This window comes from Opisthocomus hoazin, chromosome 5 (genome assembly GCF_030867145.1).
Source record: "Opisthocomus hoazin isolate bOpiHoa1 chromosome 5, bOpiHoa1.hap1, whole genome shotgun sequence".
Lineage (NCBI taxonomy): Eukaryota > Metazoa > Chordata > Aves > Opisthocomiformes > Opisthocomidae > Opisthocomus > Opisthocomus hoazin.
In genome coordinates this window covers 3323415-3338239 of record NC_134418.1, presented here as the reverse complement: position 1 = coordinate 3338239, position 14825 = coordinate 3323415, and the positions used below count along the sequence as shown (strand labels likewise).

Here is a 14825-nt window from a genome sequence, read left to right as displayed (position 1 = left end):
TATAATAAAGAGGAAAAAATCAAGTTGTCAAAGAAAACCACATCAGTAAAACTGAATTTCAGCTTGTCTTCCCTCTCCTAATTCAGTGTCACTCCAGCCACAACATGGAGAATGCTAATGCATGTTATGCAAGGAGAGAACCCTCCCACGCATTACATTAGCAAAAAAAAAAAATCCTGTGAGACATGGTGTTTTCCCTGGAAGAGAGTCATACACATTCATTTTCAATACCGTATCTGACTGCAGTTGGCACAAAACTTCAGAGGGAATATCGTAATAGTGTAACATCTCGACTCAAGTTTGCACATAAATTAGACCTATAGACATTAGACATACTTTTTTTTTTTTTACTTCACTTCCACCTTTTCAATTGGAGACTAACAGCTCCAAAAGCTTTTTCTCTGATGCTCAACTGCAGCATATAATGCTATGTCATTTGTGCAGGTCGTTGACTTCCCATTTTCAAAAAATTCTCTATGGTGCCAGAGCAGTACAAGTGTCCGTACGGGTCAGACACTCCCTAAATACCTCACGCCATACAAAATACCTACGTAACATTCACACGCAGGCAAAGAAGAACCAGGCTGAGGCAATGAGCTTATTGAAGCTTTGCATTTTTGACTCGCTGCCACGATACTGGGGTTTTGGGGACAGTGAAGAATTAAGCAGTGGAGTTACTTCCACCTGTGACAACAGAAGTTGTGAAGAACATGTCCCGAATATGTTTTCTGATATTCAGACAAACTTGGGACAAGGAGTGATGGGAAAAGACTCAAGGACATCCCTCCACAGAGGAAGAGGAGTACTGAAAGCATTACCTGTTCTCCGGGGCGTTTGTGAGCGACGCCACAATGTTCTGCTCTATGAAGAAGAGCATTGACAGGAGGAACCCCAGCCCCATGGCGCTCATCACTGACCCGATGGAGAGGGACTGGACCGGGGCCAGCACAAACAAGCTCTCAGATGGGTTGTAGTTAAATTTGGACACTGGAAAGAGGAGGGGAATGATGTTAGGAGGCACATTTCTTGTCTAACCATCCACATGGACTCAATTAACATTCTGCCCACACCACGAACTATTGGCAACCAACGCTGCAAACCAGGCGTGATGCTCTGGCATGTGGGAGCCAGAAGGCCACAGAAGATGGGCTCATCTGGCTGTTTTATTTATTTTTTTCCTCCATCCTCTTAGAAGTTGGCTGCCATCCTGATTTGACAGATTACTGCTAGTTCTAGTGAGGCATTACATATATTTGAGCAAAACAAAAGAGGGAAACTTGTTTTCCACAGATGCAAGGCCTTTTTAGATTAGAAAATCTTATTCATAACTAGCAGTGTACTCCTCCTGCTCAGTTAATCAATTGACAAAGGCATTTTAAAACTTCCTCGTATCCAACAAGCTGTGCAAGGCATTTTAGTATAAAATGCACTTACTTTACTGCCATTGGAAGAAATCCATGACAAGGGATAAATCACACATGGCCATGCATCATTTTACAATCCAACTGGATGGAATGGCCATCACAGAAAAAAGCCATTTCTTATTTGTTTCCATACGTTTCCTCACATCACCCATTCACGTCACCACAGGACAATGCAATTCCTGTCCCCATTATCGCTTCCTGATATGGAAAAGCTGATCTATCTGGCCAATGAATGGTGTCTCATTTTTAGATTTCCTTATGTAACTTAGAACTGCCCAGATGCTCTGCACCATTTCACCTAAATTAGGAAAACGTAAACTGGATACAAAGAGGACAAACCTGGATCATCAACTCTACGTCTGTACGACTAGCAACAACCCTTCCTGCCTGCTAATTACTCTGCCCTTTGCCAGAAATTGTTGACCCTCTTTATTGTAAGAGATATACTTTAAATTGCTTTGAAATTCAGACACACTGGAATAATTTATCTAGAGAAAAACTTCACTCATTCTTGTTTGATTAGGGCTTTGAATGAATTAAACGTAATATTGAGGAAATCTGAATTCTTTGGGTGGGGGGAGGTACATGTAGTTATTTTTGAAATTATAAGAACTTTGCCGTTTCTTAGCAAAACCTTCCTGGGATTTCATTTTGCTTTTCCCTACACCCCAAATAGCTTCCCCCAGTATTTCAGAGTATAAAAATATGAGCTTGAGAACAGAAATATAAACTTACTTTCGATTTCCTTGAAGATATAGGAACCCACAATAGAGAAAGTCAATACTGAAATTGGTAAGGCACAGTCAGACAGAATTTCACGTACTCTTGCATGCAAATAAGGGCTGCAATTTAAAGACAAAAAAATTTCCATCAACACCATAGTCTAAGGACAATTTCTCAATCCAGATACTATTAATGCTTTAACAAGTGAAAATTCAGTCCAATCTTGCAATTCTAAAGAGGTATTTGGAGGGAAGCATTAGTCTTTAATTCTGCCTTAAATCCTCTGGAAGCTCTACGGCCTTTGAAGGCTGATGAATGCGTAAGCAAAACCCATAAAGAAACAAGAAACTAAGATGCAAGCTAGAAGAAAAGTCTTCCAAGCATCAATGTGTGTCTCATTTCCATTTTAGTTTAATTGCTTACTCAATCATTTCAAATCATGAGTTTCAAGGGCAGTGGGAATAAAACCCAAATTAGAGCTGGGCACTCGACTCCCAAGAGCACGCTGAAGGTATGTCCCCAGCAGACCTTCCAGCACCATCAGGTACTTTTGCCCCCCAAAACAGTTCAGTGTCTATTTGGGGAGAGTTACAGGAGTTCCAATAGGAAATACATGGTTCACCCAAAGCTTTTCAAAAAGTCACTTGCAACGCCAAACAAAATACGGAAGGGCATCGTCCAGTGACCAAACATTCTGTTCTGCTGCTAACATTTTTCTGGGTGGCCAGCCAAGTTCATCTCTGGCTTTGGCTTCCACTGCCACTAATGGAAGAGTTCCACATGAGTTTTCAGGGTTACAAAATTGGAGATCTAAACCATTAGCGATTCCTCACAGGTAATATGAAATAATCAGTAGTCTGAGCTCTAATACTGAAGTAACTCACCTTTTCTTAAACTGATAGAGCGTATGACCAAGCCAAAGGGTACCCAACATCAACATGAGACTAAGGACGGCAGTTTCACGTCCATAATGCACATCATGCGTGCCTGTTTGATTCTCTAGGGACATGGATCTGCTCACTGATGAATTCATCAAGAAGGTGGTATTGATGCCGAGGCTTGGAATAGCATCAGTTCGTGCTTTTTCCAAGTAACTGTCTCCTGTGCGCCCATGGTAGTAATATTTCTTAAAAACTGTACAAACAACCAACAGGCAAGCATTAGGATAGGTTTGTGACAATCAAAGCAAGTAAAATAAAGTGGTTTGTTCTTGCTTGATCATGCAGTATTAACGTTATGCTTCACCAGGCTTATAGCTCTACCCCTCGAACCAGTGAGAAGAAATCAGGAGAGCTGCTTCTCTTACAAAGCCAGCGCTTTACTAATTGATTTTTCACTTATTTTAACAGGTAAAGTTAAATTGATCTAAAGCAACAAGTTTGAATTGCAAGGACTCCCAGTGCTAATTGTTTAACATGATTTTGTTCCTAGCACTGAAATCACTGCTCATATATACATATGTACACACACACCCCTCTACTTTCAGCAGCCTGGTAATCAAATTCCATCAGGATCTCTGAAAAAATTAAAGAGCAGCCAGGCTGCACAGATCCTTAAGCAGACTACAAAATGTACAGTGATGACTTTTCCACAAAGGCTGGTCCAGATTTTAAAGATCAACTTTGATTATATGCAAAACCTGGCAGAACATTCAAATTTACACTGCAAATTAAATAGAGTTAGAGCACCTGAAGTAAAACTGTACAAGTGAAATGGCCAGTAATGCCTCTGGAACTGTCCATAAACGTATTAAATTAGCTCAGAGGCATTTATAACTAATTAACAGTTGTAAATACACTCTTACTCTTCAGCATTCAAACAGCTGTGTTTCCATTTCTATGGCATTGGTGTCTAAATGTGGTGTTGGGATCATTTCACCTTTTTGGGAACGAGAGCCTGAGGTGCCACAAGGAGCAGGTAAAACCAGCAGATGGGAGCTGGGCTTTACAGCCTTGGTACTCCCACATTATGCGATCAGATGGCAGCACCCGCTCTCCCCTACACCAAGGGGAAGATACATGAGGATGGAAACCACCAACCACCATGTCAGAGCTTTGCGGTCCCCTCTACCCTTCTTTGCTTTAGTCAAAATACCCCTTCAAGCTTTGCATAGCGAAACTCAAAAGTTTAGTGCAAGACCATCCTCTTTCGGCAAAAATACAACAAATCTGAAGCTTAGGCTGTAGTGCTCCTCACATTTCCTCCCCACCCCAAAATAAAAACCCCAAGCAGCACCTCAGCTTTCCCATCTGCAGCAGCTACAGGGCAAACAAGCAAAACAAACTGCAATTCTAAACATTGGAAAACAAGCAAAACCAACTGTAAACATTCCTGCATTCTTGCAAATCACAACTGCTATTCGCAACCACCTTGAATTTGGCAGAGCACAGTTTGTGTTACTCCAGTGTAAAACACCCCATGTTTTGCTATGCTGCCATTTTAAAAGTGGCAATAACCCTTCTTCCACCACCTTTACATTTTAAAAGGAGTCTGGGCACTTGACAAATGGATGGGGTGAACAGGGCATGAAGGTCACAAGAGGAAAGACCAGTTATTTCACATTCAATACTTCTGTATATAAATTTAAAGATCATAGAATGTTTATAGTTCAAGATTTAACCTTTCAGTTTGCTCTCAGCAGCAGCCAGAAATCAGGACATCATTGCGCTTTTAAAGCACAAGAAAGGTTCCTCCAGTAAGGAGCAATCTCTTTATGACCTCCATTAGCACTGCAGATTTCTGCATCGCGTGCTGCGGAAAAGGCTCTGCTATCATTTCCTCCCTCCATCCCCCCAGCTGCGTCCAGCCCAGGCAGGACACCCATGCCTGCTTTGCAAAGGGGTAAACTGAGGCACAGAGCTCTGCCGTGACCCACACACCGGCATGGAACAGGTTGTTGGAGGATTTGCAGTTTCTGGCTCTGAACAGTAAAGGACATTTTTGTCATAACAGCGATCGTGGCAGTATTTCCTGGGGATTAGCATCTGGCCAGGGTGAAGAGCCCGCTCACCATCTCAGCTGACCCTGCACATTACTAAGTCCTAGAGACACACACAATTACTGACCATACGATAAACCAACAGCACCTACAACTCAGCAGCTTCGCAGAATGCATTTGTGTGCCTCTGTATTTAGATTTGGACTTGAACGAATATGAAACAAGTTAGTTTTTTGGGGGTCTTGTGGATATTCTTGACTTCCCACACTTGGCTACACTGCAATAATAGATCTAGGGCTGAGCACATCTTTGGTGCCCTGCGTTCAACCTGACTACCTCTGTGTACGCTGCCTCTTGGGCTCAATTCAGCTTGCAGCCACCTCAAAACCAGGTAGGGTTGCTCCACTCAGTGCTGGACACAAGGCAAGAAACTTTGACTTTACTCTTGTATTTTGGTTAAAGCAACGAGAACATGCTAAGATGGCTAGTGGAGGTCCTCGTCCCGCACCAGACTTGCCATAAAGTAGTTGATTCCTGCACATTTATAGTTTGTTTTTATTACAGAGCTAAGTGAATCTTGTTGCCCACACTGAGAGGAGCAAAGCAGGTGGTGCCCTCGCTGAAACAGAGCCACTCTCAAGCATAGCGTGCGCTCAGATTCCCTCCAACAACATGAACTTGCTTTGTTTGCTTCAGCCGGTTCACCGCCGTTTCCTGCACAGTGCAGATGTCAAGATCAAACAAACACAGCTTCGGTGGCCAGGCCGCACGGCGAAAACAAAGTGTCACCGGGACAGCGTGAACGCACGTGGCTTGATTCCTCTGTACAGTATAGCATCCCTCCCCCCTTCTTTCCTGCACATCTAAGAGTATCTTGCAAAAAAAAAAAAAAAAAAAAATCAAGGCTATGAACAGACTAAGGAAAACCTAGCTGAGCATGTCCCGTGGCACTCGGGAAGCCCCGAAGTCCCTGTCAGCTGGCTAGCTGTTACCAGGACGCATCGAACAGCATGGTACCAGCTTTCTCTTCCTACTTAACTGCTCCACCGAAGTTTTGAGTGGGAGGGGGAGATGGCAGCAGCAACCATCATCTCCTGCTACAAAACAGGGGTGGAAGAAAGGCCATGAGCTGCACTGGTGTTGTGTGTTTAAATATGAGCGCTGAGAGGGTTAAGGATGGAGCGTGTGCCTGCCAGCATCCGTGCCTTTCTGTGCCTGGGAATGTGGCTGGACCTGGCGTCCCATCTGTTGATGCACTGAACACTCCCAGACGCAGATCGAGCCAACATGAGCTGGCAAATGAGTGTTGGTCTGATTTTATTACCATTGTTCCTATAAACTCAGCCCTTCCCATATACAAGGGAGAATTACACTAATTCACTAATTACACTAATTAACTTCCCGGATCCTCTCCTGTTCCCACTGCAGTGCTCTGAGGTATTACTTGCTTATTCCTGAAAGTCCGGCAGCAGAGATCAACGGGTGCTTTCTGTACCTTTAACCTGTACTCCGTTCCCCTGCGATGGGAAATCAGCTTTCTACTACAGAAGCACTGTGAACATTTGCATTTGCGAATTTTTACAAAGCATTGAGTACTGTGTTGAGGAACACCTTTGTGCCATAGGGAGACTGTCTCATGCCTCCAGAACAGGGCACTAACAGCTCACTAACGTGAGCTCTCAGCTCCATAGCGAGCAAGGAGCAAGCAAAGTATCCCAGAACATCTCCTCCTTCACCAAGCTTTGTTTAAGCAGGATATCTGAAAGATGCAGGTGCTCTGCAGAGGAAAAAAACCCTCTGATTGCAAAATCAAAGCATATGCCCACAGAGCCAAATTAAGGATTTCCAATGAAGTGAGGAAGTATCTCACTTCCAATTGCTTTGCAGTGTCAAACCTGCTTTTTTTGTCCCTGCATACAAGATACCACAACGAGCCTGAGAATCACAAAAACAAGGGATGCGCTCAGTGTGCTTAGGTATGTCCTGAAGGATTTCAAAGGATAACGCAAACTTGGGCTGCTGGACACTAGGTCATAAAAACAACAAGGTCAGTTCCTGACTGGGATGAACAGAAAGGCTGCCATAGCCATGGCATTTCTGCTAACATCTTTCACCTTCACAAATACCTCCTGCCAGTCCTGATCAGCAGGAAGAGAGGTAACAGAAATTTGTTAAACCTCAAACCTTCTCACGGATACTCACCTAGAGCTTAACCCAGAAAAGGCGACCAAGTGGCTGGAAAGGGCAGAATAGCTTTAGGAGCGTGCTGGAAGGCACTGCAGTCCTGCTGCTGCCGCTAAAGAAGGGTCTTGGAGCTCGCACAAGAATGGGCAATCTCAACCCATCTTTCAACTCCTCTCCATGCAGTTTTAATAATGTGGCAAGGAAAGAGGTCTAGATGCACTACATCTAACTTGGGCTTTTTTTTTTTTTTTGCCAGGACCATTCAAAAAGAGACTAGTATCTGGAGACTACTTTCACAGCAACATTATTATGGTTTCTCCATTTGGTAAAGATTAGTGTCTTAACTTTATCTCAGCTAACTGAAATTAGAGCCAGTAGAAATCCTGCATATCCAGATAAACTGCTGACAAAGGGCTGCGTCAATCTCACACACTGTGCTTTTTTTATTCCTGAAGACCCTGTACGAACACGGAACAAGCAAACATCGTGCATATTCGCAGCCTTGAATTTCCCTTTGACAAAGAAGCACAGCAGAGATCTGCACTCAGAAACGTTGTTGCAAGACTTACCTTTAATAATGCCTTTGAAGGCATCAAGCACAAACGTGATGGATATAAAAAGTGCAATTATTTCTTCTGTTGACCTATGAAAAAAATCCCAGGAATTAACATAGTCACTAGCAGAGTCTGCATTCAACTCTATTCAAAGGAAAAAAATCAGCATATTCATTCATTTACATGAAAATATACCAATTTTAGTTAGATTCCAACTCAGGAAACAAAACCTAGCGAATCTTTAAAAGCTCCTTTCAAGCTGGAACAATAAGCTGAAATGATACCAGCCTTATTTCACAAAATACGTTTTGCGGCAAGTTTGTAATTAAGGAGCTTGTGGAATGTATAATTTTTCCATTTGCTGAATAATCTGATCAAAATATGACTTCTTGAAAATAGCTACCTTTTGAAGAGCTTCATCAGAAGACTGAAATTAAAAAGGGAGTACATCACAAGGAAAAAGCTGTTCCACAGTCCAATCCAGGCATAGAAAGCACTGAAATCCAAGTTGTAGTCATCACAGATTCCTCGGATGACTGCAAAAATGAAGTGTTCACATGTCAGATTAAACTACTGTCGTTACCACCCTGTGATTCCCACCTGCTTGATGGCAAAAAGAACCAATTTCACAACTTTGCCCCAATGCACTTATGGCAGATATCATGAAACCCCCGTTCTTACACTCCTGGATGAACACTGGATCAACGCAAACGGTTCTCCCCTTCCGCTCCCCCTTCCTCCACTAGCAATGGGGAGAAGCACTTGGAAAAATGTTCTCCCACACTACTCAGAGCATCTTTCCTAGGGATCAAGGCCACAAAATCAGCCCTTGGAATTTGCTCACTGACACTTTGCGATGCTGTTTAGCAAGGCATCTCATACGCGGTTTTGTGCCATGTGTACTCGGCCACTGCATTGTGGACAAAACCTCGTCTGTCTTAAACCTTTCAAGCTAGTCACAGTTCATCTGATTATTCCTACAGATATTGAGTTTGCCCCTTTATACCTCTCGCTCAGTAATATCAACTTGCAACTGTAACTCTGAAGCTATTGATTACACCTTAACAGAAAAATAATAAAAAATAAAAAAACCCCAACCAATAAAAAACTTTGTCTTAGGCTCTTATCCTCAAGTTGGGTTAATGGAGCCACATGAGAAAACCGTCAGATGAAAAAGATTTCCTCCTGGAAGCAGAAGATATGCTTATTCTCACAAAATATTTTTCTATTGAAGATGATTCCTTTAGAAACGAACTTTAACTAAGCCTGAATCAACTTCCTCCCCTCTCCCTCAGCACCAGAAGCAGGCCTTTAATACTGACTTACTAAATCAATGCAACTAAAGCTCTAAGAGGATTGCAAGATTCTTACAACATCCCTTTACACTGATCGCAATCACATTGGTCCCGACATACAAGTTTAATAGACTCACCATTAATGTAGAGTGCTAGAGGAGCCGTGGTGAGGAGTACAACTAGAGGTTGCCCCGAAAAGAGAGCGTAAAGCAGCCCTCCAATGCACTGGCCAACGATTGTCTTCTGCACATCTACAAGTAATTAGGAAAGATGGAAATAAACAGGGTTTTTAACGAACACTTCCCTCCCCAACAAGCATTCACAGGGCACAGCAGCCAACCACTAACGAGTAATAGCAATGGTTAGAGGGCACAGAGATGAGACACTGTGAAAGCAACAAGTGATCCTTTGCCAGCAAACTTTTACCCATAATTTAGGATGCCATCAGGTTTCCAGATGTTGAACTAAAAGTTGGGTGGGTTTTTTTTTTGTTTGGTTTGGGGGTTTTGTTGTTGTTATTTTAGAATATTTTTGTTTTTGTTTTTTATTTTATTTTAAACAGCTATAAAAACATAGCCAGTGTTTATGGAGGCCTTCAGGATGAGATTTCAACAAAGATTCCTATGAACTGTAATAGCAGTATGAACTACTTCAGGGCCACAACTAGGATAGAGCAAAGCACTGTCTACTATACCAGTGGCTTGGACACCGGCAATCAAATTCAGATCCAAAGCACAGGAGCTTGTATGAGGAAAAGTGTTCAGATAATTACGCTGTTACAAAGTGAGCATCATTTAAAAATACAGTAGCCTACATTGGCATCAGTCAAGTCAGATGATACTACACCCTAAAATAGCGTTCAACTTTTCCAGTCTTCTGAGAAAAAGTCGTGAACGTAACTACTAGAAACACCTTCAGCGGTGGGTTTTTTCAGTAGGTGAAAACCATGAAAAACTCCGTGACCAGAGCTACCCAATTTGAATACATGGAATCCTATAACAGATGCACAAAACTGATAAACTTACCAATAGCTCCTCGCGTATTTTCATCATTGAGTGATCCAAACGCAATGGATGGAAGAAGGCAGGCAAAGTACAGAAAGATCATAGTCGTGATGTATTTTCCTATAGCTTTGTTGTTTCCAATAATACCTAGTGTAAACCATAACAAAAGTCACATTAGTACTGCCCATTTGTAAAGCACTGAAACCCTACTCTGACCAGCCATAGGTACCATTAGCTCTTTTCATGCTGAAAGGCAAAAGTAGAAATTCAGTCCACAATTAGTCTTAAACATACACATAGGTCTTTAACATTTGATTTTGTACAATCATCCTCTTTTGTCCATCTGGGATGAGAAGTAGAAGCACCAACATGCCACCAGACTGCTTCAACAGACATTTCTGGCATCATCAAAACAGGAAATACCGGAAGCCTTTTGTTCAGTTTTGCCAGCCCCAAAAGCTTGGAAGAGGATCAAAGCAGAAACCATAGGTTTAGGGTTTATAAACCCCCCCATCCCCTGCCTTTTTAATACCAAATTTATAGGTACTCTGGACTATGCCCCTAATGAGCTCCACGATGATCACTCATCTTCACAACTCATGACGCCTTGGTCAGGAAAACATGAAGCACTTCATTTTTCCCTAGGCAGAAATCTGAGGTTATAGGCTTGAATCAATAATATGCTATGCTGAGCCAATTAGTGCTAGCAGACTTACAAAAACAAATAGCACAAGAGGTCAGGAATGCGTACATTGAGAGTTTCGCTTTTTAAAAAAAAAAAAGCCCTTCTGAAAGAATGGCTTCTTTCTTTTCCATCCACTCACCCCCTTCTCATCTCCATCGGAAAAAACACACCAGGCCAAAACAAAAGCAGCCAGAAAGAGAATTAAAGTGTCATAATATGAATTTAAGGGCCTCTGAAGTAGCTTCTCTTCCCTTTCCTGTTTTCAGGCTGGTGTCCATCCCCAGTGAGCTCACATCACACAAGAGAAAGGATGAGAGATGACAACAGCTGATATTGCTGGAGGAGGACACAAGCTTTTGCCACAGAACAGCCTCTTCAGAGAGGATACACCAGAGACAGCCTTTTGAAAGAAAACCTTGAAACAGACTTCAGCTTGCCTGTGCCGCTATCCTCGATGATGCTCCTGTTGCAAGACACTTGGACAAACTTGGAGTTGCCCAGTTCCCCCTTTCTGGAAGCCTCCTGAGCAGTAAAATCCCACACAGACATCGACCCCAGAGCTCCCAAAAGCCCATCTAAGCCTTCACGAGCATCAGTCCCTTGCTGGCTTGTAGCTCCCTTGATGAGTTGAATTGGAGCAGAGAGGGCTTTGCATTAGAGGTTGCTGGTGCAACACTAACAAAATCTGTACATTGCCACAACAAACTATCACTGGAATGAAAAGCAATCGCTCAACAATTTTAGGATCTTATCTAACATCTGTTTTCTGCACCATTTGCAGCACAGAGATAAGGACAGAAGGAGGATACAAAAACCAAAAATCGAAGATGATGTGTAATGAACAGGCAGCCACACAAGTAAAGGACACCTTGTGATGGTTCCTGTCCGCAGACGTGAAAGGAACAGACATAAATAGGACTTCTGATGCTCAGCATCCTCAAAGGGCAGAGGCCGAAACTTGACAAGAGACATCTCGAGCATGCAAATATGAGCCTGACCTTCCAGGAGTCATAGGGCCAGCTGTTTCAAGGCAGATTCCTTTCAATTTATTGTGAAGATTCAGAAACCACAGACCACATTCCTGACCACTCCTGGCAACCCAAAGGGCCTGAAATTTACTTCTTGCAGATGAAGCTCTCTCATGTGATCTTGAGTCCAACAGCTGCAGGCTCCTACCTCCCATTCCCAAGTGCCTGAGACCTTCAAAGAAAAGGAAAGACTTGGCATGGCAAGCAGTAGACTGAGTGGTAGTCTCATATAGATGGTCACATCCTTGTTCAGAGGACTCTGCACCACTCCAGAAAACCGCTTTCTGGACAAAAGTGTCTTTCCAACACAAAAGGTCAGAGGCAACAATTCCTGAAGGCTTTGAAAGCATTCACAGAAAGACAAGCAACCAGGTGCAGAGAAGCAACTAACAAAAAAAGAACAGGCTCATTTGCTGAGCAGAGAAAGCTACATAAGAGATGAGGTGCTTTCTAAAAAGCTTTCAGGTGGGTAAGTCAAAATATGAGAGGGCAGAAGGAAGGAAGAAGCCTTAAAAGGCATCACAAAAGCTCATGCATGGCTTTCAGCTTCAATCCTCGCAAAGCAAGCATCAGGAGTCCTTGCTGCTCATGGAGGTCCTTATGCCACGTCCCGGCTGGGTCCAAGACTTCCAGTACAAAGCAGTACTTTCTTTAGTCCACGATCAGCCACATGAGACCCAAGGAGCAAAGAATCCCTACTGGTGGGCAAAATTCACTTAAGAGACAATAACTACACTAGATTAAATGTACCCTTTCACAAACATGATTAATCACTCTAATTGCAGTTACAAACATGAGCAAATACTGCCTCCTTACACAGATTCACTTGAGACAAACACTAAAATCCAGCGTTCTCCACAATTTACCTTTTACCTTTTTGAAGTCAACATCTGGCTAAACATTTTCAGGGTCTATTTGCAACCCAGGGACTGACATTAGTTCATTTGAAAGAAGACGGGCTGCATTATGATGGCATTTCATCTGCAGCAGGCTCATAAAGCCATTGAAAAATGTGTCACTCCAACTGCATGATGTAAATTTGTAGCAGAAAATCAACTCTCGGTCCAGCTGTGAAATTTGAGTAGCTGACTATTACAGAAGCAATCCTTTAAAATTAAGGTACATCTACACATTGAAATGGGAAGCAATTATGTTCATCAACGTGACAGTTCTATTTTACTTGCCTGAATTTCTGAAGTGTCATAGTTTTTAAAGAGAAGGTTAGAGGTTCAGAGATAGCTGCAGCATTGCTGGCCTCACTTTGCTTGGTATTCTGCATCAATAAGTCAATGACCAAGAGAGCCAGAGACTGGGACTAGAGCTCCTTAAGTCTACTAATTGTACATTTACTGAATCAAAATCGAGACAGATGGACATTCTATGAAATGTCTGACTATTAATGTTCTTTACCAATTCTCTGAAATATCCAATGCAAAACAAGCTTAATTATACTGATCTGCAGCACAGCAGCAAGGATGTCTCTATTACAGCCCTAATTTAAAAAACAACAAAAAAAATCACCTCTCAATGGTAAAAATACACAGTAAGAATATCTGTTCATAGGTTTTGAGCCATAAAAACTCAAAGCGTTACAAACTTCTGATAATGCTGTCAAGCTGACCTTTAATTAAGTTAGTAGCTGCTGGACTCTGCAGATGAACAGAAAATGAACAGAAGATAAATCTTCCCTAAAGTCCTGTGAAGAGTAAATCACAGTACAAGTGAGACTCAGAACTTCGCTGGAAAAGGAAATCCACTCTTACTGATTTTGGAGCAGAGAAGCCAAGCATATGCCGAGACTAGAGAAGTATGAAGAAACAAATCAAGGGCTCAGAGCTTTCCCTTCTCTTGTTCCTTTCATCCCATTTGCCATGAAGTACTAGCTTCTTGGAAGCAAACACCCACAGGCAAAACAAAATGTTTTTATGTATCTTCAATGCATTCCCATCCACCGCTGACACAAAGAGAAACTTCCAAAGCATCTTAGCTACAAACCCAGGTCATGATGCCCCAAAGCATCCAACAAGTCAGTCTTCAAGCGGCCGTTGGACTTCTGCACCCAGGTGATATTTAGGAATGAAGGGCTGCAGAGTGATGCAGGAGCTACGCCATCATCTAACCTAGGGCAGCAGAGGCACTGAAGAGAAGGAAAAAGACTATCTGCAATCCCTTTATTTTTTACTCCTCCCTCAGGAAGGCAATCCTGCCAAGCAAGGTGGCCAGTGCAGCCAGGTGGGAGAGTCAAAGATTTTGCACGTGCCACAGCCAATCCACAGTCAACATTTTAGCAGGTTTAAGCTCTGTGCTATCTTAGACAACCAGCAAGACAAAACTTCCCTTTCAAATCCCATTTTCCCAGTGCCTTCAAGCCTTCCTTCTAAACATGCCTGCGTTACAAGGAGCTTTGGAAACCTCCTTCCTGCAAAACACCACAACCAAATCCCAAGGATGCTGCCACCAGATGCAGTTGCCTTGCTCTTAAGAGCTGGTTCAGGACCCTCTGCATGACCAAGGAGAGGGAGGAACCCACATCTCCAGCTGAACTATCCACCCACCATGGCCACAAGCCCAGGACACACGTCAAGGAAAACTGGAGGAAACAAAATAAACCTCACCTCTCCTCTCTTCCCTTCACCCTCCATCCCCAAGAGGTGAAGGGATATGGCAGAACATAACATCGAAGCTTATCATAAAAATCTCAGCTACCTCAAATTTCCCCCACAGGCACTCCAGGCACTACCTTTGTAAATGTTTATTCTTCTGTATTGTAACAGAAAATACAGACTGAAGAATAAGGGTAGCAACTTCAAGGGGTTTCAGGAAACTTGTAGCTGAGTCCAGGCAGAATTCCTCCTTCATTCAAACAGCCTCAAAGCAAAAATATTCAGGAAGCTCCTATAGTCTGACTGAATTTTAAAGATATTGATACACACGTTTTGAGCCTATTTGACAACATCAGTTCTGCACAAACTTTTTTTCAAGAAAGCAGA

General features: G+C 42.6%; 1 protein-coding gene across 4 annotated transcripts in view; it reads right to left on the bottom strand.

Moving 5' to 3' along the window:
* LOC104328839 (solute carrier family 4 member 11) overlaps positions 1–14825 on the bottom strand; it is a 109100-nt gene that overhangs the window by 18123 nt on the left and 76152 nt on the right. For all 4 annotated transcript variants that reach the window (XM_075420261.1, XM_075420259.1, XM_075420260.1 and 1 more), the window contains 7 exons: positions 10144–10269; positions 9256–9369; positions 8227–8359; positions 7839–7912; positions 3032–3281; positions 2160–2266; positions 819–987 (listed from right to left, as the gene is read on the bottom strand). In XM_075420261.1, the coding sequence (XP_075276376.1) occupies positions 819–987; positions 2160–2266; positions 3032–3281; positions 7839–7912; positions 8227–8359; positions 9256–9369; positions 10144–10269 (973 nt within the window). The remainder of the gene's footprint in view (positions 1–818; positions 988–2159; positions 2267–3031; positions 3282–7838; positions 7913–8226; positions 8360–9255; positions 9370–10143; positions 10270–14825) is intronic.